The 24,841-nt window shown below is 41.0% G+C and overlaps 1 protein-coding gene across 1 annotated transcript; it reads left to right on the top strand.

Annotated features, from left to right (window-relative positions):
* Positions 1–41: 41 nt before the first annotated feature.
* LOC117883663 (NADH-cytochrome b5 reductase 3) lies at positions 42–23,459 on the top strand. The gene is made up of 9 exons (XM_034783229.1): positions 42–172; positions 8,036–8,167; positions 13,284–13,356; positions 14,080–14,186; positions 17,656–17,785; positions 19,200–19,283; positions 19,382–19,467; positions 22,390–22,489; positions 23,287–23,459. Exons 1-9 carry the CDS (start codon positions 152–154, stop codon positions 23,457–23,459), a joined length of 906 nt encoding a protein of 301 aa, XP_034639120.1. The 5' UTR covers positions 42–151.
* Positions 23,460–24,841: the final 1,382 nt, after the last annotated feature.

Raw genomic sequence — 24,841 nt, 5'->3', positions numbered from 1 at the left:
GGGCGGGGCGGACGGTGACAGCGCGGGGCGGAGCGCGCTGCAGGCACCGCAGACTCGCCACATTGTAGCGCACTGGGCCGGGGGGCGGGGCGGCGCGCGCGGTCTCTGGGATCTTCTCGGCGCAGCAGCAGGGAGGGAGCGCGGCGCAGACATGGGGGCGCAGCTCAGCAGGGTAAGCGGCCGCCTGCTCCAGCCCGGAGGGGTGGGGGCGCTAGTGCTCCGCGGGGGCGGCACGGAAGCCTCTGGAGCCCTTCGGATCGGGCAGGGCTCTTCCGCGATGGGGCGAGGCAAGGCGGCAAGGCCGCTTGCTGAGACTGTCACTGCTCCCCCTTCTCCCCCGGGAACAGGGCCCCACCCTGGCGCTCCTTTTTGCAGAGCTGCACGGTGTAGCCTTTGGTTGCGTGCAGGTGCCCCCCCTCCACCCTCCGGGCGCGCGTGTGGCACCAAGTTGCCGTATCTAGAGGGGTGCCGCTCTCAAGGTCCATTGACCATCAACGCAAACAGAATAACTTGGGGGGTGGAAGCTGCTGCCCGCGGGATTAGCGGCTGCAGTTGGTTTGCTGTCTGCAAAAGCCAAAGGCAGGGATTGCAAGGGGTTTGGCGATGGTCCGTTAACAATGCCAAGAGGGGGAAAAAAACCTTAAAGCCTTTCTTAGAGGCCTCATCAGCTGCTCCAAAGCTTGTGCGGTGGAGTTTGTGACTCATCGCGTTTGACCGTCAGTGGAAAAACATTTCGGATTCCTGTTTTCTGGATGGTCACCAGCCTATGGCATCTAAACTTGCCTCCACCCAGTTCCTCTCTTAAACACGTTGCGGGTATATATAAACACTGGCGTTAAATGACCTAGTGCCACTTACTTTTTGTTTGGGTCTGGCTGTATTTTAAAGCTTCCATTATCCAGTAAACAGAATACAGAAGGTGCGTTACAAAGCAATGCAACTGCTCTCATCACCCTTCAGTAAAAAGTGTGGGGGTGTGATAACAATAGACAGTCTGTTTTGAAAGAGCTAGTGACCTTAAATGTTGAGAAGCACAATTTTTTTTTAATCCCTTGCAAACTGACAAATTGAATGTGCCTGAAGAAAAGCCCTTACCACACCCACATCCTATCTTTTAGAAAGGCACTGGCAGAGGCCTAATATTTGGGGCTGGCTGGTTGCTTTTCAGCTAGGATCTAGTGTCCTCACTTTCAGTTTTCACATGCTTTGTAAGGTGCTGTGCTTGTATGCTGGGCTGTGTAGCTCCAGAAAGTGCAAAATTCATTGATTTTTATAATGCAGTGATTATACAGCCAAATAACTGGTGGAGGGAGGCTCAGGAGGGAGGTCTGGCTGGCCATGCTGCTAAGAAGAGTCTTAATAAATTGGCATACACACAACCCTGTGCATTGAAATCCAGTGCATGTCTGAAGCACTACACTTCTGTCCTTTGTTAAAAATCAGTTAAAAAGTTTAAACATCAGGGGGTAGCCGTGTTAGTCTGTATCTACAAAAACAACAAGGAGTCTGGTGGCACCTTAAAGACTAACAGATTTATTTGGGCATAAGCTTTCGTGAGTAAAAACCATCTGAAGAAGTGAGGTTTTTACTCATGAAAGCTTATGCCCAAATAAATCTGTTAGTCTTTAAGGTGCCACCAGACTCCTTGTTGTTAAAGTTTAAACAGAAGTTCTTGTTCTTCTATAAGTAGAATATAGCACTAGCACTGTGAAGATATTATTAGTTTCATGCTCTATTTCCCATTCTGATGGGAGTGGTTGTTATAAAAGACTGACATTAAATATACTACACATTGATAAGGACTTGCATCCCTGCTGATTTAAGTGTAATTCAGAATAGTAAGTAAAGGCCCCATAGAAGAGGAGACACAAATGCTTTAAACCATTCTGTGAGTGAATGAGTTGCCCTTTAAATCTAAGAATGTATAGTCAACTTTATTTTAAATAAATTCTCTACTTTAAAACTATCTGGCAGAAAATGAAAGTAATTTATTTCTTAAAAGTATTTTCCTATTGAAAGGTTTTTGACAGACCTAAACGTTAGGCAAAAGTGGGCTTTTAAATACCATCAATTGTCAGCAGTTGCATGACTTTCTCACAACTTTTTAACCTGGGAAAAATCCAGTTTAATATTATCTGTGTTATGGTTGTCTCTCATTGAGTTCTTCCTGATTCCAAACACTCATTTCATTGAGATTCCCAGTTTAGGTCAGTTTAAGCAGCACTTGTTTATGGGTTAGGTTCTCAGCTGTGATAAATTGTCAGTGGAACTGTGCTCATTTACATCAACTGAAAATCTGGCTCATAGTCTCTCGAGGTACAGTTCAGCACCCTCCCTCTTCTATTCGTGAAGGCCTACTTGAACATAAATGGAGTCTTCATTTTAGCCTGAGTACAGAGGCCTAGATATGGAGGAAAGAAGTTCTGATGGCATTTATACCCTGGCTCATATCTGCTGTATCAGAGTGCTTTATGATTCTGAAAGTAAGCACATTAAGGATGTCTGTATCTGTGTCGGTAATTTCAAATGTATTCCAAAGATAATATTTAATACTTGTATACTGATTACTTAGAAGGGGGGAAGGGGAAATGAAATGAAATTATCTTGTGATATTCTACTTGTGTGCATTATATACACAGGCCTAGTATATATGCTAAAATGAAGTCTCTGTATATGGAATAATTAAAGTAAGTTGTTATTCATTTATATATTTATTTATTTCTCAGGTTTCTTTTTCCTTGCCACGGTCTGATTTTAAAAAATGATACCATGAACTATCAGCTGTGGCTGAGACCTTTGCAGTTATGTGGCTTGTTAAGAGATGGTCTGTGTGGAAAAGTGTTAACGGTCATTAGCATGCATCATTACCCTTTTCCAACAGCTGTCTAAACCTCTCGTTTCAACCCCCTTTCTCCAGTGCACCTGCTTAAATAGTTCTAACTGTGGGTGTTAGAGGGTGACCTGCAGGAATAGACTGGAGGCAGCTATAAACTGTAGAACTTCAGATACTGTTGCTTCTGGACCACAAAGGCAGAGAAGGAAGATGAGTAAATGATAAAGGCACAATGACAAAATGTACCCCTCCCTTCCAAAACCACAAACAAACAACCCCTCCATGCTAATTAAACTTTCTTAAAAGATGGGTCTAGGCTGGGATGGGGAGATAGCAGCTGAGCATCCTGGATGGTGTAAGACACCTCTCCTAGAGAGGTTTCAGAGTAGCAGCCATGTTAGTCTGTATCCGCAAAAAGAACAGGAGTACTTGTGACACCCTTAGAGACTAACACATTTATTTGAGCATAAGCTTTTGTGGGCTACAGCCCACTTCATCCGATACATGAAGTGGAAAATACAGTAGGAATATATATATACACACAGAGAACATGAAACAATGGGTGTTACCATACACACTATAAGGAGAGTGATCAGTTAAGGTGAGTTATTATCAGCAGGAGAGAAAAAGAACTGTTTGTAATGGTAATGAAAATGGCACATTTCCAGCAATTGACAAGAAGATGTGAGGAACTGTGGGGGGAGGGGGAAATAAGCATGGGGAAATAGTTTTACTTTGGGTAATGGCCCATCCACTCCCAGTCTTTATTCAAGCCTAATTTAATGGTGTCCAGTTTGCAAATTAATTCCAATTCAGCAGTCTCTCGTTGGAGTCTGTTTTTTGAAGTGTTTTTGTTGTAATATTACGACTTTTAGGTCTGTAATCGAGTGGCCAGGGAGATTGAAGTGTTCTCCAACTGGTTTTTGAGTGTTATAAATCTTGACATCTGATTTGTGTCCACTCTCCTTATGGTGTGTATGGTGACACCCATTTTTTTCATGGTGTGTGTGTGTGTATGTGTATATAAAATCGATATATAAAATCTTCCTATTGTATTTTCCACTGCATGTATCCGTTGAAGTGGGCTGTAGCCCACAAAAGCTTATGCTCAAATAAAAGTGTTAGTCTCTAAGGTGCCACAAGTACTCCTGTTATCCTAGAAAGGTTTTTAATTGCTCTCATTTTGTTACAATTCAGTGACAGAGTATTTTGCCATAAATTATCTCCCTCAGAATATGCCTGATAGATACACTGCTCTCAGGTGTTGCCCTCCCTCCAGATAAACCTAGTAGCGCAGTCGCTCCTGGCTGTAAAATGTACTCTCTAAAGCAGTGGTGGGCAACCTGCGGCCCATCAGGGTAAGCTGATTGCGGGCCGCGAAACATATTGCTGACATTAATCATCCGCAGGCGCAGCTCCCAGAGGCCAGGGTTCGCTGTTCCTGGACAATGTCAACGTCAGCAAAATGTCTCCCGTCCCGCAGTCAGCTTACCGTGGTGGGCCGCAGATTGCCCACCACTGCTCTAAAGGCTATAATTCTGAATGTATTTCATTGTATGTTACTGACCACACCCCGGTGCAGGAGCCGAGGATCCTGGTCCTGTAGTAAAATGCCACTGTTAAAAGTAGAACTTTTCATAAAATATTTACGCTTGTTCTCCCAACAAGGTGTTTAATTGCAATAATAAAACCTTCTGTTCTGAAATAATTTATCTCTAACGAGGCACATCCTAGCTACCAGAGAGCAAGACTTGCCAGAGCAATGTTTGGCGAGAGAACTTGCTTTCTCTCAGTCACTCAACTGATGTAAATTGGTGTAGCTCCTTTGACTTAACGGGAGCTATCTTGGTTTATGTCTTGTTTGATGCCCTATTAGGAGAGTACAGAACATTGTTTGTCCTGTTAGTATATTTCAGGCCTGTCTTCTTATGAAGAGTGATGAATTATTTTGGAAAGCAACCAGCTTGTGTTTTTCCAATCAGCTGACAATGGGTCTTTAGCTGCTGGATCAGAATGTATCTGAACTACTACCCTCCTCTATTTTTCCTTTGAAGCAGAATCCTCTGAGGCTCTTGCATTAACTGACCATAAATAACAAAGTGCCTTCCATTCTGCGTTTATGAAGCAGACAGTGTATTAGTCGTGTGGCTCAAAACTAATGATAGCAATTACCATACCGTGACAGATCTGTAGTGCAGCACCCTGCCTCCAGAAGTGGTGATTGTCATGTGCTTCAGATGAAGATGTAAATATCATATAACAATTTAATGAGTAACAATAATATTTTGCACTTACAGTACTTGCCATACGTGGACTGAAAGTTGTTCACAAAGTTGGGGTGGATTTAGCTCCGTTTAACAGATGGAGAAACTGACTTACAGAGAGGTGAAGTGACTTGCCTGAGGTCACTTAGCATGTCAGTGACAGCTGAGAATAGAGCCTTGGCTCCTGATCCCAATCCTATGCTCATTTAATTAGCTGTAGCTGCTCCTTTGCTAATTAATAACTGCATCTTTAAAGGGCCTATGTATCATTATGTTAGGCCTAAAATTTGGTCGGTCTCAAAAATCTTCTGTAATCTACATATGACTATGATATAATCATAATGTATTTTATAAAAGATAAGTCATGTGAGGTGTCACTGGAAAGGTTATGATTTACTGAATATGATTATTCTACTTGTATGTTTCTATTCGTTATTCTGTCCATCTCTGTCACCAAGACATGAAACATAAAAAGTAACCTTTTTGTGCATGATATATAGCCTTTTGCTATTGCTGCATCAGCAATTAATGAACAGTCTTCTTAGCCCTGGTCTACACTATAAATTTACATCAGAATAACTGTTTCTCAAGGATGTGGAAAATAGACAGCCCATAGCAACACAGTTATATTGACTGAACCCCTGGTGTAGACAGCGTTATGTTGATATTCTCCCATCAACATTGTTATCACCTTTTGGGGAGGTGAAGTACCCATGCTAACGGGAGAAGCTAGCTCATCGGCATGGGTAGCGTCTTCTCTTAGTGCTACAGTGGCGCAGCTGCACTGGTGCAGAACTGTAAGTGTAGACAAGCCCTCAGAGTTGACATCTCATGGTGCTGCAGAAACATGGAAGTGTAAATAGTCTTGTTAGCTTCAGATCCATTAGAAACTTCATTTAATTTTTTTTCAGCAGATGCCTCCATAACAAACTTAAAATGGTCTAATATAAACAACCATTTATGGCAGAATCAGTAGCTTCTTGACACGAGTTGCTATAGTGTTCAATAGCAATCACATTTATAGCACTATGACTTGAAAACAGCCAATCAAATTACTTCGTTTTTATAAGCTAGTGAAAGTGAAAAATGCTCAATCATGTCTTAAATTCCCTCTGGAAGTTGTAGTGCACCAATGCAGTATTATGTAACATTTGGGGGGAAAAAAAGAAAATTGAATTCCCTACCCCTTCTGGTGGAGGGGCAAAATCTTTTACTCCCCATCCCCAGGGGAAGAAAATGTAGAAAATTCTGCAAGGAGAACCCCAGTTACTTCTGTGACACTTCAGTGAAATTATTATGATATGACTATGATATAATCATAATGTATTTTATAAAAGATACCTCATGTGAGGTGTCACTGGAAAGGTTATGATTTACTGAATATGATTATTCTACTTGTATGCATGTATCATTTTTGTATCTGAAGTTAGGCATATTGACTTTATATCTGTATTTCAAATGTGTTTACACCTGGGGAATGCCCACTTAGCAAAAGGCTCTCAGTCTAGATGGCTGGCTGGGAAGGGCCTATCTCCCTTATCTTGTGAGACTTGGCAACTCTGCAGGCAGGGAGCTTTCTTGAGGAACAGCCTCTGACTCAGGCTGTAACTGTACAAGGACATGTGACCAGGTCAGCTGGGACTGGACTCCCTCTTGGAATATGTGTTTTTCCACTGACTGGCGTGGGAACCAAGCTTTGAAACAGAGTTCCCACCATATGCAAAAGCTATTTAAGGCAGGGGTGTGACATCATTGTGGTTCTTCACTGACTCTCTGCCCCAAAGAGACTCCTGGAAACACCTGAGGAACAAAGACTGAACAGAGGGAGGGCTGTACCAAGGCTAAAGGGATTTTTAGCCTGTGAATAGAACACCTGCCTGGGCATTCCAAACTGTAAACTAGTGCAGCTTGCCCTTTAAGAATCTGCCGCCTGTTTGTCTTATCATTTAGGGTGAGGATTTGCTATTCATATCCGTTGATTAAGCTTAGTTTGCATGTTTTGTTTATTTGCTAGGTAATCTGCTTTGATCTGTTTGCTATCCCTTATAATAACTAAAAATCTATCTTTTGTAGTTAATAAACTTCTTTTATGCTTTAATCTAAACCAGTGTGCATTTGACTAAGGTGTCTGGGGAAAATCTCATCTTGGTTACCACAAATGTGCATGGTCCTCTTCACATTGAGGGAGAGACGGACCGGGTGTTAAACCCATACACTGGCCAGAGTTAACCAGGGCAGGACGGTACTGCTCTGGGGTCCGAGGCTGGTGGTTAACTGCATGTAACTGCAGCTGGGTGTGTCCCTACCTGTGTGAATGCTGGTGAAAGTGCAAGCTTGGAGGGCTTTGCAACTTGTCACAGCAGCACAGTGTGAGAGGGAGCCCAGGCTGGTGGGTCAGAGGGCTCAATGGTACCCCAGTATCAGGTGGCTCCCCAGGGGAACCCGTCACACCCCCATCTGCTGTGTGGGAGTAGACCATGTAGAGAATGATACAATATGGCCCTATGTTTAAAATCTGTTCCTGCACAGAGGGCTCCTATGAGGTCTATGCCACCCTTGCATGGACCCTCTGCAAAGGGAGAAGGCTTGTTCTAAATGACTAACTGGACACATGAAAACAAGAGGCAGAATAAATTTGTCTACCAACATGTCTATAACCTGTTCCATGCTGTGATATCTGAGTGCTAGGAGTCTAGAAAGACTAAGGCAAACTAAATGTGTATCTAAACCACCACATTATTTATATGGTAAACCAGTGTTTGTACTTACTGCAATGAGGTATCTTTGAATGGACTTTTTTCTGTAGGTTCATAAAATAATCATGCAGAAACGGAGGATATGTCTCATGGGTTGTTTCTGGCATGACATTATCATCACGGTATCACTTCACTGAAACAAATGGCGATGTTAATATTCTTGTCTTTATGCATTGTTGCAGCTTGGCGGGATTGTGACATACCCATTATGGGTAGTTATCAGCTTGATCATGAGACTCTTTAGGAAACCCCCTCCTGCAATTACCCTGGAGGACCCTGAAGTGAAATACCCACTAAGGCTGATTGACAAAGAGGTAAGTAAGTGCACACTTGTACAGCACTGAGCACGCTGACAGCACTTCCATATAGATAGATAATGTCCATATCAGTCTACAGCTTGAGTAATGTTGCAGCAATATTGTGCCCTGTTGGGAATTGTAAAAGTTCTAAGGCTGCAGAGTTCTGTTTCTGTTTATATTTAAACAAAGCAGAGAGCTGCTTATTTATAAATGCTTTTTACCTAGTTTAGCCCATGCTGTCAAGTTTACATTGTATTGTAAGCATCTCATTTTTTTTAAACATAGACTCTAAACTCATACTGTTTTATTAGCATTGTCTCCATGCATGGCAAATGGGAAAGACTGTCTCTTCCGAATTATCCTGTGGAACATGTCACCCTAAATTCCTAAAATCTGCAGGATTTGATTATCTTTTCTGTGTAAACCTTTTTTCATTTCCAGGGGGTTGGGCAGAGGGGAGAAGAGACTCATTTTAAGATCAGTTCTGGGTCACAAGTATTGTAATGCAGTTTGTATCTTTGTGGATGGGAGTTCAAAAAAGAGTTCTCACATAAACAGGAAACATGTTTGAAAATCTATAGCTGCTTTGGAAAAATACTAGCTTAATGAAAAAATGTTTCTTGCTAAAATGAATGGTGACCTTTGTAATGTACACTTCAGTGTTGCAAAATCCACTTGTGTGTGTAGGGGGAATAATGTAACTTCTTGTGTGCACTGCTGAATATTTTAAGACATGTTAAATTGCATTGGATGAAAACTTCTTAGGGTTTCAAGGTTAAAAATATCAGTCACTATTTGAAAAAGTCTCCAAGATACAGCCGTGTGCTGCACAATTGATTTTTCAGTTTGAATATGGAGCTTAGGTCAGGCCTGCACTACAAACATACATCTGTATAACTGTGGAAACATCCACACCCATGAGAGACGTAATTATACCAATCTAACCCCTGGTGTAGACAGCACTATGTCGACTGGAGAGCTGCTACTGCCTCTTGTGGACATGGATTAACTATGCCAATGGGAGAAGTTCTCCCATCAGTGTAGTAGCATCTTAAGTAAACAGTTACAGCGACTCTAGTGCACTAGTGTAGCTGAGACGCTGCAGCTTTTGATGTATAAGCCTACCCTTATTCGAAAACAAATTTTATTAGTTACAGGGTATCTTCTGATGGGAGAGAACTATTTTTCTTAAGTGGACTCCATGCATGTGTGTGTTTTCTGTGGTCATTCTTCCCCTTCCTTCCCAAAGGCTGAACTGGGTAAGGGGAGTGGTAGTACTCTACGAAGCTCAGTGCAGATTTTGCCCACCCCGATGCCAAAATGCATTGCTTCTTACACTAGATTGTGCAGCTGTTGTTAATATAAGAATTCCTCTCCTTTATAGCATGCTTAGATCAGTTAGTGAAATCACTTATAACCTGAACTGTTACTAGGTTTCACTATCACCCCTTTGAAGTGAATAATACCAGTTAACGCCATTGTCAGAGTGCCATTGTTTCAAACTGCCCACAAACTTCATTGCATTTGTTTACATTCCATTCACTTTTTTGTGAATGGGGGCCTTTTCAACACTACCCAATAGTAATGTTAACAACAGTTGTTGTTAACAGACGCAGAAGAGAGCGTGCTGAACATGGTCCATTTGTTGAACAAGGACCAACTGTGTTTAGCACTGTTTCACCTAACCATTGTTATATCCTGGTTTAACAACTGTTTCCATCAGTCATACTTATTATGGGTCGGTTTCATAGTGTAGATGAGGCCTCGGCAAACAGAATTATGCATTTAGATGTCTTTAAACCATTCAGGATTCTAAAGAGAAACTATCTTAATTTTACAGCATCATATCATACTTGGACACCTTTGTGGTTGATGTGACATTCCAGTTAAGTGACGAGGTGATAAAGAGAAAAGGCAGTTTACTATAACAAAAATTAGGTTCAGTGCATTTCATTCTTTCTAGATTCCTGTTTGGATTCCCTTGTAATGAACAATCAGATCTTAATTTTACACCTATTTAACACCTGGTTAAATAAACCATAATCCTTTGGCACAGGCAGAATGCATCTCACACTAAGTGGAACTATTAGGACTTTCCTACTTGAGCAACAACTGTCAGTAACTTTTGCTATCAATGATTATGTCCCTTCCCCAGGACTCAGGCCTGTCCTATGCTTAAGTTAGGTCAACACAGCTCTGACACTCAGGGATGTGAAAAATTCACATCCTTGAGTGCTGTAGTCATGCCGACCTAACCCTCAGTGTGGACTCTGCTAGATGGACAGAAGAACACTTTTATCAGCCTAGCAACTCCTTACATCACTGTAGGAAGTGTCTGTATTACAATAGCATAGCTGCGGCACCATAGCTCTGCCACTGTAGTGCCCATAGTGTAGACATAGCCTCACTTTGTAGAGTATTATAGAACTTTCAGTGTGCGGCAGCAGGGGCCACATGGACACTTACTGTGTGGCAGGCTAGTGCGCGGTAGATTTACACCCCAGCTTGCCATGAACTAAGTGTTTGTTTAGACCAGCCCATAGGCTATGTCTACACTAGCACTTTTGTCAGTCAGAGGTGTGAAAAAACACACCCCTGTCTGACAAATTTCACCAACAAAAGTACCAGTGTGGACAGCACTATGTTGGCGGGAGACGCTCTCCTGCAGACATAACTACAGCGGCTCATTGGGGGGGAGAAGGGGGGCAGGGTTAATTATGCTGATGGGAGAGCTCTGTCCTGTTGGCGTAGAGCAGCTACACGAGAGACCTTATAGCAGTGCAGCTGCAGTGGTACTGCTGTAAGGTCTGTAGTGTAGACATAGCCTAAGAGTCTGATTCTAAAATCCTTAGTAACAACAGTAGTCCAATTGATTTGAATTGAACCCTTAGGGAAAAGTCCTATAGAGTTTAATAGGAATGAAACCTGTTTGTAGCAACTATTCTACAATCATATCTAATTTAATAGCTATCACTTCTATGGGTATTTAACCATTGTATATAAGGGATAGAATGCCCTATTACATTTTATAGGGATCTTTTATAATAAAATGTAATACACCTCTACCCCGATATAACACGATTTTGGATATAACGCGGTAAAGCAGTGCTCCGGGGGGGGCGGGGCTGCGCACTCTGGTGGATCAAAGCAAGTTCGATATAACGCGGTAAGATTTTTTTTTTTGGCTCCTGAGGACAGCGTTATATTGGGGTAGAGGTGTATGGTACAATGGATGAGGCATTGGACTGGGAAATCTGTCTTCTCTTTTCTGCTCTGTCACTGTCTTGCTGTGTGCTCCTGGGCAATTCGCTTAACAGCGCTGTGCTTCAATTTCCTCATCTATAAATGGGGGAAATTAAGCCTACCCACCTCTGCAGAGTTTTCATATGTAATGCTTTACAGAAGAGCTAAGCATTTGTTTATCTAAGGCAGGGGTGGGCAAACTTTTGGTCCGAGGGCCACATCTGGGAATAGAAATTGTATGGTGGGCCATGAATGCTCACAAAATTGGGGTTGGGGTGAAGGCTCTGGTTGGGGGTGTGGGCTCCAGGGTGGGGACAGAAATGAGGAGTTCAGGGTGCAGGGAGGGGGCTCTGGTCTGGGGCAGGAGAGGGTGGAGTGGGGCTAGGGCTGAGGGGTTTGGGGTGTAGGAGGGTGGTCCGGGCTGGGATCGAGGGGTTTGGCGGGTGGGAGGGGGATCAGGGCAGGGGGTTGGGGGCGTAGGGAGAGGCTCAAGGGTGCAGGCTTTGAGCGGCGCTTACCTCAAGCAGCTCCTGGAAGCAGCGACATGTCCCTTCTCCAGCTCCTATATGGAGGCGCAGCCAGTTGGCTCTGCACGCTGCCCCGTCCGCAGGCACCGCCCCTGCAGCTCCCATTGAAGCGACGGAGGGGAGCCATGCCGCGGTTTCCGGGAGCCGCGTGGAGCGGCCCACGACCCTGGTCCCGGGCTGGAGCGCAGCAAGGCCCAGACCCCACTCCCTAGCAGGAGCTCAAGAGCAGGCTTAAAACGGTTGATGGGCCGCAGTTTGCCCACCCCTGATCTAAGGGCTGCAAAGTAATCAATAGCACTAGAGTTCAGACCCTAAGTATGCTGTAATGAAACAAAAAGCCTATAAGGTGGAGTGAAAAGGGGAAAATGAAACAATGTCTCATTAGTGCTTGTTCATTCTCCCCATCCAAATACATTACATATCACTTAATATTTTTATCTAAACTGAAGTGTCACTTTGGTCCAATGATCATGACTTATACTGTTTAAAGAGTTATGATCATAACGTTTGAGAAATAAATCGCTTTGGTTTATTTGGGGATAAATGATTTTGAAATCAGTAATAAGGTCCCAAGTTTTATAGCAGGGCTCTAATCTGCAGTGTGTGTTCTTTCCCACTATAATTAAGGAAACTTGATATATAATATTTTAAAGCCACTAATGTAACAAAGGAGACCAACTTGATAGTTGTTAATCCCCTCTTATACCCACCAGTGTCATTTCCAGTATTCTGCTCCAAAACTAAATTAGAATAACTAATTCATCTGATTTACAACATAGCCCAAAGTAAGTTTTTTGTTGAACTGTTTCTGAAACTTCTGAACTTCCTCTTTTTTGTCTTTTGTCTAAATTTAAACTACAAATGAAGAACTGGTTAGCTCCTCATTGAGATCTTTGGATGGAGTTCTGTACAAGTGCAGAGCATTATAAAGTTATTGCCTATATACTAAATTGCAAATAACTAGTTTTTATTGATCTTTGTTAAATCTGAAATGTTTCTCTCCATTTTTTGTTGTTGTTGCATTTGTCTTAGGTATTTATTGTTAGTTTTTGACCTCACATATTGAAATATCAATGTTATTTCTTATTTCTTGAAAATAGAAAGCCTTTCAAGGAATTTGAGTGGAAAGTATACTTTCCACTCAAGCAGTGAAACAGTGCTAAATTGACTTCTTATTTTATAGCATAATACATAGTGCTGAAACAGTTTGTTACATATCTGTGGATTAGGGTGAAACTAACTTTTAGAAACAGCCTGACTGACATGTCTATTAAAAACAAAACAAACAAAAAAAACCACCCAACAAAATACAAAGTATTTCCAATGGTGTGTGTGATAATTTTGTTTTTTTCCCATTTCAGGAAATTAGCCACGACACGAGAAGATTTCGCTTTGCCCTTCCAACTCGAGAGCACATTCTAGGTCTCCCTGTTGGTATGTTTTACATTGGCAGCCTGGTTTTATCATCATGAATCAAAGCTTAGTTAATTATACCGGTCACAGACCTATGAAGCAGTATGGGCTGCAAGAACTACTTTAAACATTTTAAAAGCTACTGATGTTATTGTATCTTCCCCTGTGACATCATCTGATTCATTCCAGTTGCAAAGTAAAATGAAATTTAAAAAAACCTCCTGCTCTAAATGCACTTCAAAATGCAGCCTTAAATATGGAATTCCTAGGACATCTTTATAGTATGCCTTTTGGATGTCAGCCATTTGTGTTCAGTTATGTGTAACTGACACGTGTGTTAATGAGGTGCTAATCACACTCGAATGTGCGAGTCATCCTTGAACATCCTTTTATACATTTGTGTATGTGTGTAGTATATAATATCGAAACTTATGAGTATGGCTGCTACAGTAAATAACAAACGTGATTGAGCTCCGGGTTGGAGAACTGCTCTCTAAGGCTGGTGTAGCTGAACACTTAGCCGGTTCAGCTAGATTTCATGCACACTGGAGGAAGAAATCTAGAAAGGTGGTATGGAAATACAGGAGAGCAAGGAAAAAATTGTTTGTTCTGGACCAAAGGGGTAAAGAGAGTCTTAGGACCCAGTCTGGCTTTTCCACCAAGTCATTGTCAGCCATAGCGAAAGAGAATTTGCTCAGAATAGCCCCTCAAAAATAAACCTACTCTTCCTTCTGCTGCTTGTAGGACAGCATATTTATCTTTCTGCACGGATTAATGGAAATCTGGTTGTCAGACCCTACACACCAGTCTCCAGTGATGACGACAAAGGCTATGTGGATCTTGTTGTCAAGGTAAGGATATCATTGTGCCAAACAATACTTGCCTATTTATAAGCCTTTAAAGGTTACAGTAAAAATCATGGTGGTGTAAAAATACTTGTGTGATTCCGTGATGTCTAACTCTACTGTGGCTTGTTGGCTTCCATTCAGTGGTACCTCAGCATGCAAATCAATATACATTTAATCCATATAGGTAAGTTGGGATCATATAATGTTCTGAATTTTCCCCTCTCAATAGCCAAGTTGAGGTATTCAGTAAATATTTCTAAAGCTGATAGAATTTAGTGTTAAATTACTACATTACTTTGCTGCTTCTCTTCAGAGTTTCATTTCCTATTATGTGTTTCATTCTCACATGGTGACATGTTTTATCAAGCGAATCGTAGAAATGTAGGGCCAGAAGGGGCCTCAAGAAGTCAAGTCCAGCCCCTTGCGCTGAGGCAGGACCAAGGAAATCTAGACAAGTGGCTCTCAACCTTTCCAGACTGCTGTACCCTTTCAGGAGTCTGATTTGTCTTGCATACCCCAAAGTTTCAGATCACTTAAAAACTACTTGCTTACAAAATCAGACAGTGTTCTTTGACACTTTTTTGTATTTTTATTACTGAAAAAATGCTGACTTTCTCATTTTTTACCATATAATTATAAATCAGTTGGAATATAAATATTGTACTTACATTTCAGTGTATAGTATATAGAGTAGTCTAAACAAGTCATTGTCTGAAATTTTGGTTTGTACTGGCTTTGCTAGTACTTTTTATTTAGCCTGTTGTAAAACTAGACAAATAACCTAGATGAGTCGATGTACCCGCTGGAAGACCTCTGCGTATCCCCAGGAGTACGCGTATCCCTGGTTGAGAACTACAGATCTACACTATCCTTGACGGATCTTTGTTCAACCTGTTCTTAAAAACCTCCAGTGATGGGAATTCTATAACCTCCCTTGGAACCTTATCCCACAGCTTAACTACCCTTATAATTAGAAAGTTTTCCCCCCACCCCACTAGTTTACCTATGTCTCCCTGGCTTCAGATTAAGCCTGTTACGTCTTGTCCTACCTTCACTGGACATGGAGAACAGTTTATCATAGTCCTCTTTATAACAGCCCTTAATATATTTCAAGACTTTTATCCGGTCCCTCAGTCTTCTTTTCTCAAGATTAAACATGCCTATTTTTTTTAACCTTTCCTCATAGGTCAGGTTTTCTAAACCTTTTATCATTTTTGTTGCTCTGGAGTCCTCTGGACTCTCTCCAGTTTGTCTACATCTTTCCTAAAGTGTGGCACCCAGAATTGGATGCAATATTCCAGCTGGAGCCTCACCAGTGCTAAGTAGAGTGGGTCAATTATTTCCATTTCTTCTATCTAACACCCCTGTTAGTACACCCCATATTAGCCTTTTCCATAACTGTATCACATTGTTGACTCATCCAATTTGTGATCCACTATAAACCCCAGATCCTTTTCAGCAGTACTACCAGTTAGCCCCCATTTTGAAGTTGTGCATTTGATTTTTCCTATATAAGTGAAGTACTTTGCACTTGTCTTTAGTGAATTTCATCTTGTTGATTTCAGACCAAGTTTCCGATTTGTCAAGGTCATTTTGAATTCTAATTCTGTCCTCCAAAATGTTTGCAACCCCTTCCAGCTTGGTGTCATTTGCAGAGTTTATAAGCATACTCTCCACTCCATCCAATTAATTAATGAAAATATTGACTAGTACCAGATCTAGGACTGACACCTGTGGGACCCTCACTAGATACTCCCTCCCAGTTTGACAGTGAACCATTGATAACTAATCAGAACTTTCAACTATTTATGCACCCACCTTATTAATTTCATCTAGACCACATTTCCCTAGTTTGCTTATGAGACTGTCGCCTGGAACTGTGTCAAAAACCTTAGTAAAATCAAGAGCTACAGCTTCCCTCCTATCCGCTGGGCCAATAACTTTGCCAAAGAAGGCTTGGCATGGCATGATTTGTTTTTGACTAATCCATATTGACTATTTCTTAACACTATTATTGTTTAGGTGCTTACATATTCATTGTTTAATAATTTGTTCTAGTATCTTGACAGGTTTTGAAGTTAGGCTGACTAGTCTATAATTCTTCAGGTCCTCTTTGTTCCCCTTATTTTAAATAGGTAATATGTTTGCCCTTCAGTCCTCAGGGATGGGACCTCCTCTCTCCTCAGTGAGTTCTCAAAGATAATTGCTAACGGTTTTGAGATTGCATCTGCTAGTTCCTAAAGTACATTAGGATGAATTTCAATAGGCCCTGCCAACTTGAATACATCTAATTTATCTAAATATTATTTTCCCTGTTTTGGCTTGCACTCCTTCCCTTTGTTAACATTAATTGTGTTGAGAATCTGGTCACCATTAACCTTTTTAGTGAAGACTGAAGCAAAATAAGTATTAAACACATCAGCCTTCCTCAGGTCATCAGTTATTAGCTCTTCCTTCCCCGTTAAGTAATGGACCTACACTTTTCTGTGTCATCCTCTTGTTTCTAATGTACACCTCTACCCCGATATAATGCGTCCTTGGGAGCCAAAAAATCTTACTGCGTTATAGGTGAAACCGCGTTATATCGAACTTGCTTTGATCCACCGGAGTGCGCAGCCCCGCCCACCCAGAGCACTGCTTTACCGCGTTGTATCTGAATTCATGTTATATCGGGTCGGATTCTATTGGGATAGAGGTGTATTTAAAGAACCTCTTCTTACATTCTTTTATGTCCCTTGCTAGGTGTAACTCACTTTGTGCTTTAGCCTTTCTGATTTTATTCCCATTTTGTCTCGTTTGTTACCCCTTTGCTATTCCTAGGCTTTTCTTCTAATATTGAATAAATGGCTAAGGGGAATGTTACTCATAGAATTTTCCCATGTAGACAAGACCTATCAGTTATACCATTATGACCCTTGCTTTTATTCTGGTATAAGAAAGGCTTTTTTGGCTTAGCTTAAACCCTTTCTCAAGTGACAAGGTCCTCTTATACAGGAGTGTGGCTGAGGCAGGGGGAAGGGAATTACACCAATACAACTATATTTGTTTAAATTCACACCTTAGCTTATGCTTGTAAATACTGGTATATCTTTCCTATGTAGACAAGCCCATAGCTCTATTGGTAAGGGGTCTGATCTTGAAGTACTTAACACCCGCTACGCTCATTGCCTTCACTTGGAAGCTGCAGGCTCTTGGTACCTCAGAATTGGGCCCAAGGTTAACAGATCTTGAGGCTGCCCCTGTGTAACAAAGCTGTCCTAGGGCAATTTTCACCTGTTGAACTGGCTTTAAAATAGAACTGTCTCTGTTTTGGATTCTCAGATCTCTGTTTTAGCTTGTCTGACAGCCATGTCTCATTGCTTATTGAGTTTGGGCATATGAATTTGTGTATTACAGAAAATCAAGGCAAAAACTTGTCTTTGGCTTTAACTCTTTTAATGAAACAGTTCCTTTTAATCTTTATTTTTAACAGATTTATTTTAAAGGGGTCCACCCAAAGTTCCCCGAAGGAGGAAAGATGTCTCAGTATTTAGACAGCCTGAAATTAGGGGATACCATTGACTTCAGAGGGCCCAGTGGATTACTTGTCTACAAGGGAAAAGGCAAGATTGATTTTGGAAATATTGTGTCCAGAATAATAAGCACAGAAAATCTTATGTAATTGTGATGCATTGTAATGTAGGAGTAGTGATCACTAACTTTTTTTCCCATAGAGGTTGTGGCCTTTCCTACACATCTTACCTACATTACAGAGGTTTGCTGGTAGTACAGACACAGTTCTATTCCCAAGAGTGCATTTGCTGGTAGAACTTGTATGTTTCCCTGAGAGAAATAAACTATAGCAGCAAAAGTACATTCATGCCACTATGACTGTGTTTCACTAAGGCTTTTGCTGGCATAGAAATGTTGCCCCAAAATCACAGCCCTAACCAGCATTGCTATACTGGCAGAAGTTTCTCGTGTAAGCCTGGTATAAGCTACTCCAGGATAAAGCAACTTTTACATACCGTAATTGTACCCACAGCAGGGTAGCACACCTAATGTTATAATGGCATAGTTATACTGATACAAAAACTGTGTGTAGACCAGGCCTGACCGACTTCTACTCAATTCCTAGCAAAAGAACCAGTAGCTGTGTTAAGATCCCATCTGCATGACAGTTAACAATGGTTAAATTTGGTTACTTTGTCCAGGCCTCTATGAATGAGGCAGGAACATGTAACGTCATGGTTAAGAAATGGGCTTTATCCCAAGCTAGGGCTGATTCCTAGGATAAAGCAGAAATGTTTGTAGCCTCTGTCAAATCTTTGTGCTGTGTACACACTAGCCATTAGGAATTAATTAACTCTAGGTTTAAAAAAAACAAACCAAACACAACACGGTGAAGAGAAGCCCATAGAGACCTATGCATGGGCTCTTTTAAAACCTATTCATGACCTTATTCGACACCACCCATTGGCGTGGTCTTTGTGTAATAATTGCTGATGGACTGGATTTGTATTAGGGTTTAGATACTTAATTTTAGCCAGGTTTCTTCCCCACACAATTGAGATGTCTCTTAGAAATAGTCATTACATACAGAGAATGGATTGTGAGCTCTTATGGGCAGGTTGATCTTGTCGGGAGGGGGAGGATGGTCCTTGTCAGACTGGGCTCCTGCTCCTTGACCAGGGCCACTAGACAATACTGAAATGCAAATCATGATAGCATGATGTTGAGTAACGAGTCAAAAAATCCTGTCTAATTCTAATACACTAGCAGCGTTCATTTTTGATGTCTTTTAAAATAGTTAGCACTTTTTAAACATATCTGTTTGTCCTCACAATAGCCTTATGAGAGGAAAAGGTGACACATCCCCATTTTCCAGATGGGAAAATGAGTGGAGAGGTGATTGCCTAGGGTTTGAGCCGGTCACTATAAATCAGAATTAGAACTCAGGATTTGTGATCACAGTCCTCTATCTAAATTAGCGTTCACGAGTATTCACTAATATTTGTCTTAACTCCTTTTTTCCAGGCACGTTTGCTATTCGCGCTGAGAAGAAATCTGAACCTGTTCTTAAAACAGTGAAATACGTTGGAATGATCGCAGGTGGAACTGGTATGTAAGAATGAAGTTTCATTCTTTGTGCACCTTGTTTCTGCCAGGCTATTAGATGTATTGCTGGTGGCCAGTTTTAATTGCAGTTTTTTTTTCAGGCATAACACCTATGCTGCAGCTCATTCGTGCCATCATGAAGGACAAAGATGATACCACCATTTGTCAGCTGCTGTTTGCTAATCAGGTAACTCTTCTTTTCTTCTTGTGGCAAGGCATTGAAATTGTCCTTAAGTTTAAAAAAACAAAACCCAGGTATATGCAAACCTCTCCTGAGACAGCACGGAACACAGGTACAATTCAGTATCATAAAACCCTAAGCTAAAAATGAACAGAAACTATAAAAACAGCCACATGTGAGGCCATTGCAATAAGCACACTATTCTGTACATTACTGCCTGGTAACTTTTACCCTGACATCTAACCCCTCTGCTTTCTCCTTCTCCAGACTGTAAGTGTTTTGAGACAGGAATTCTTTCTTCTGTATGTTTCCTGGAAGTGCTTAACACTTTTTTTGGGGGGGGTGAGGGGAGCCCTTGTCAGAATTTTAAAGCTGCCCTATCTAGCGGCATCATCATTTGCTCTCCTTCAAGATTAATACCCCCAGGGCACAGAACCAGGTTTGGGTAGGGAAATATTAATCTGACTATTTCTGAACACAGTTGCAGTATATGACCTAAACTTAATTGTCCCCAACAGGCGATAACTGCAAAATGGGGGATAGTGCGCCATGCAATTAGAAATAGCAGCTTACTTGTTGTAGAAACAGCACTACAGAAAGATATTTTCTGATCTGTCGGGGGCCATATTCTACTCAGGCCCCATTTTCAGATTTCAACTTCTCTGAAAAGTTGCAGTGTTATGCCACTACATGCTGTCTCTTTCTTTTCAAAACTCCAGTGAAGGTTCGATACAGTGAAACTTAATATGGTTGTAATAGAGCTGGTAAATAGTCTCAATTTTAAAACAGGAAACGCTTGTTTACAAATTTCATGATCTAGCTGAGCTAAGCATTAGGCATACAAAAGAGGAGAAACAGAGGTAGGTGTTGTCCAGCATGATGGCTTAATTTGGATACAAATCTGTCCGCAGTCTGAGGGGTAGGAATGTAAGTTGACAGGAAGTCTTAGTCCCATTTGGTTCTAGTAATCAAATATTCCCTAATTAAATGGTGTAGCAAACACCATCCAATTGTAATGAACAACTTATGTCTTAAACCAAACCAGCCACCTTACCCAGATAACGTTCTGCCACGCGTACCAAAATGTATGAAGAGTAAGATTCTCAAAAGGTCATATTATAGGCACCTAAATAAAGTAGCCAGATATATATATATATTTTTTAAAGGGCTCACTCCAGTTGTTTTCAGAAGGAGTTGGTAGGTGCTGAGTATTTCTGAAAATCTGGGCATAAATATCTAAGTACATTGAATCAAGTCACACTAACCCAAACAAAAGCCGATGTGTGGGTTGACCATGTATAATGCTACAGACTATCCTCAGTGCTTTAACTTTATCTTGTATCCACTGAAGTTATTTTAATCATAGATAATGTTGTAGAAATGATAGTAGTAGAAGTTGGTGATGGAAAAGACCTGTTGGGTCATCTAGTTTTTCTCTGCCAATACAGGATTGACCTTATTGTACATTTATCAGAATTATGTCTAGCCTAGACTTGAATGTGCCAAGTGATGTCCCATTTCACTTGGAAGCAGATCCCATAGACTAAACAGTCAGATGCATTAGAAGTTTTTCTGATGTTAAGCCTAAATTTTCCCTCTTCTGTTTCGTCCCGGTATTTTACCACTCCAAATGCCTCTCCATTCCTGGTTTTTACACCCTTGAAAAAAATGTCCTCGCCTGGTCATTATTTAGCTAATTAAAGGATAAAATGTCTCATTCTAAGGATAGTTCATACGCTAAGTGCTTCCATAACTGGCTCCTTTGGATTTTTCCCCCCCTCTACTTGTGTACTCAGCCCTTCACACCCTTAATCACTTTTGTTGCTCTTCTTTGAACTCTCTCCAGCCTGTCAATATATTTCTAGTTTGGGGTACCCTGTATTCCAGGTATAGTCTTAACAAAACTGTGTACGGAGGGCCTGCTGTCTCCCTGTTCTTGTTTGTGCACAACCAAAAAATCACATTGTAACGTAACACTGAGTTGCAAACTCCTAGCTCCTGTCTGCTGTCACCCGTAAAATGTCCTTAATTTTTGCTGCTTTCCAGATTTCTCCCTCACAGTTAATCTGTGTTTAGGATTGAGTCTATATCTTGTATTATCCCAGGTAGAATCTCATTTTATTTCCTACCCGTATTTGTAAACACTGTAGACCCTCTTGTATTATTTCTATGTCCTCCTGGGTGTTCTACACATTCATATTTAATACTTACTGCTAATCTCACTGCATGCTGTTAGCTCCTTTTAGATCATTGAAAATGTCTTCTATCGTTCAGTTCAGATGCCTGCTTTTATTAGTCAGATCCAGAAATAGCTTTCTTGTAACAGATGCAGTTTCACGTTAGATCCAGAAATCGGTACCTTCTCAGCAACAGGTGCTGATAAACTCCCTCCACAGTCCCCAGAATATTACTTTCATTGGTGCCAAATTGCTGTATGGCTGGGTAGAGTATGAAGGGACTAGCACCGCTTCATAATGTGAGGCTGAAAAGGAGATGGAAAAACTACCCTCAGAGTCTACAAGCATTATTTATACTATAGTGATGTTGTGCAGTAATTTCCCAGGTTTTTTGGAAAGCTGAATTGATACTGAAGACTGTTAATATAGTATTTCAGTTTTGTGGTGCTGCATCAAATAACCATGTAGTTGGGGGTGGTTTTTGTCATTTAAAAAAAAAATCTAAATATGTTTTTATTCTTTTCCATGAGACAAGGTGTGGTTGTCAAAGATCAAGAAGCTGGGCAATTTGGGGTCTGTTTCGGACTCTCTCTATCTCATTGAGTTATCTTAAACTTTTTTGTGTGTGTCTCTCTCTAATATTGAGATGATAGCTACTGCACAGGAGTTTTGTGAGGCTTAATTTGTTACAGTTAAGAGACTGGCTGAAGGACTCTATTGAAAGTATAACTCTCCTTTCCTTTCCTTTCAGACTGAGAAAGATATCCTGTTACGTTCAGAACTGGAGGAAGTTCAGGTTCAGCATCCAGAACGCTTTAAGCTTTGGTACACGCTGGACAGAGCACCTGAGAGTAAGAACTAACATGCCACCCCTGTCAATGCACCAGATTACTAGTGCTGATGATTACAATTCTAGAATCCTCTCTAACTTTTTCATCCCATGTTAAGGCAACTAGATGCCTTCAGAGCTGACATGGTGACTTCTGTAGGAAGGAGGTTGGTAGCTAGTGCCTCCGAAGCTATGCAACTGGTCAGGAGAATGCTAGTGTGTAGTCCTCATCTTTGACTTTGGCAGCAAACATGAACAAGTCCCCCCCATGCTCTCCTGACTCTAGTTTCAGTATATTCTGAAGAAAGAAAGAAAAGTGTTATTGACACAAGAATTGAGGATTAAATGTGTTGGCTAATATGGGAGAACAAAGAGGCAATCTCATTCCCCTTTTTGGGGTCAGCAGTTTTGTGTGTTCAGTGCCAGCAGCAAGCTGGGGCACCCTGAATTCCTCTATGAAAGGGTTAACACACTAAATATCTGTGTTTTCTTAAACAATGAATTAAGAAGGAAGGTCATGTGGTACTAAACTGTGATAGGGGAAACTTGGGTTCTGTTCACAGCTCTGCCAAAAACTTCCACTTTTAGTAAATCACTTCCTCTAGTTCAGTTCCTCATCTTTAATATGAGGATAATACACTGATCCTAGACACTCTTACGTTGTATTAATACAGTCATGGTGCCGAAATATTCTCTTATTCTGTGTCTAAGTTCCTAGCACAGTGGAGCCCTGTTCTTGGTTGGCCCATAATAAATAAGGGTGAGTATTGTTACAAAGCCTGTTAATAAAATACCTTTTTTTCCCCCCTCTCCATTCAGATTGGGATTATAGCCAGGGATTTGTGAGTCAAGACCTGCTCAGAGACCACATGCCCCCTCCTCAAGATGATGTTCTGATCCTCATGTGTGGCCCTCCTCCAATGATCCAGTATGCTTGCTTACCTAACCTGGAAAAACTGGGATACACCAAGGACATGAGATTCGCCTACTAAAGAAGAGTTAGCTATGCTGTAGTGCAGAAAGAAAGCTGATGTAAGGAAAAGCATCTAGTTAACAGGGAACAAGACAACGTACACACACAGGTGGCTGGTGTACAGTGCTGGGAAGCTACATTTAGATTATAGTCACTTAGATTTCTTAATGAGTTTGGAAGACAAGCCATCCATTTTAGACTCAAATTTTAATTTTGACTGTTTTTAGTGTTGTGCCAAAATTTGGCACAACACTAAAAACAAACAATTTAACCAGGTTGTAGGCAGGTAGTGATGTATGATGCTTTCCTTAACACATTCTTCAGAGAGACTCATTGACTACAATTCAATGTCAGTTTTCAGCAGCAAAGCATAATTTTTAGGGGAATGAAGAGGTCTATTACATTGCTTAGCACTGTAACCACAGTGGTAACTAGTTACTTCCCAACACTGTGTATATTGGATAGCATACGTGGTATGAACTATGGCCATGTATGGGAAGTACACCTTTTATTTACCTTACTATTGCCAAATCTAAATGATCTCGAAGCTTTTACAGTAGGTGGGTCAACGATGGCTGCCTCTTACACACTCACCTTGCAGAGGTGAAATCTGGTGGTTTACTGGTTATGACAGATATGTTGTAAGATGTCAAACATAAATACACATACTAGGAACATAATTTCCAGTTCTATTTTGGACTGACCTCACTTAAAGCAAATCTTTTCCAGCTGATCACCTTCACTAGCCATTCCCCTCCCAAGGACTTGAGATTAATTCCTGAAGGCAGGGGCTTTTGAATATAGACTGTTGAAGCAGTTATTTTTATTTAAAGAGCTGAAGGTGCTAGACTAGTGGGGGGGATGTAGAAACTCTGTAGATTTGACTATTTTTTCAGAACTGCTCCTTCTGGGATTTCACTTGCAAATCTCTAGGTGTACTAAAATCCCACTAGCAAAAACTACTCACTTTAAAGTAATACTCATTTAAATATTAGTCTCTCTTTTTGTACATTTATTTCTCTGATAAGTTACTAAGCAGGGGGCTCTACCCTGCATACAGTGCTCAAGTTAAAACTCCATTGAGAATTTTTCCCAAAAAGGATGTGTAGAATCAAACTTGTCTGACAGCAACTTCATCTGTCTAGCCAAATCCAAAAGTGCTGGGCTGATTGTACCTAAACTGTGGATGTTTCCATACAGAATTTTTTACTTTCCAGCAATTGAGATGGAAGCTGTCCTACCTATAAGTTGGCAAAAATATAACATCTTGTTGGAGTTGCTAAAACTGTTGGCTGAAAGAGTAAGTAATATTAATACTATAACCTCATAGTAATATGTATCTTTGTAATTTGCAGGACCTCTTTTTGTGCCTATGTACAGCCTTGTATTCTGCACTTAACA

The sequence above is a fragment of the Trachemys scripta genome, chromosome 1 (genome assembly GCF_013100865.1).
Source record: "Trachemys scripta elegans isolate TJP31775 chromosome 1, CAS_Tse_1.0, whole genome shotgun sequence".
In the NCBI taxonomy this organism is placed as follows: Eukaryota; Metazoa; Chordata; order Testudines; family Emydidae; genus Trachemys; species Trachemys scripta.
Note: the sequence above shows the minus strand (reverse complement) of the source record. Positions and strands in the feature narration are given on the sequence as shown.

Coding starts and splice junctions, on each gene's coding strand:
- LOC117883663 (XM_034783229.1), top strand. CDS start 152: ATGGGGGCGCAGCTCAGCAGG. Junction 13,357..14,079: donor CATTCTAGGTCTCCCTGTTG/GTATGTTTTACA, acceptor TGCTGCTTGTAG/GACAGCATATTTATCTTTCT. Junction 19,284..19,381: donor AATGATCGCAGGTGGAACTG/GTATGTAAGAAT, acceptor TTTTTTTTTCAG/GCATAACACCTATGCTGCAG.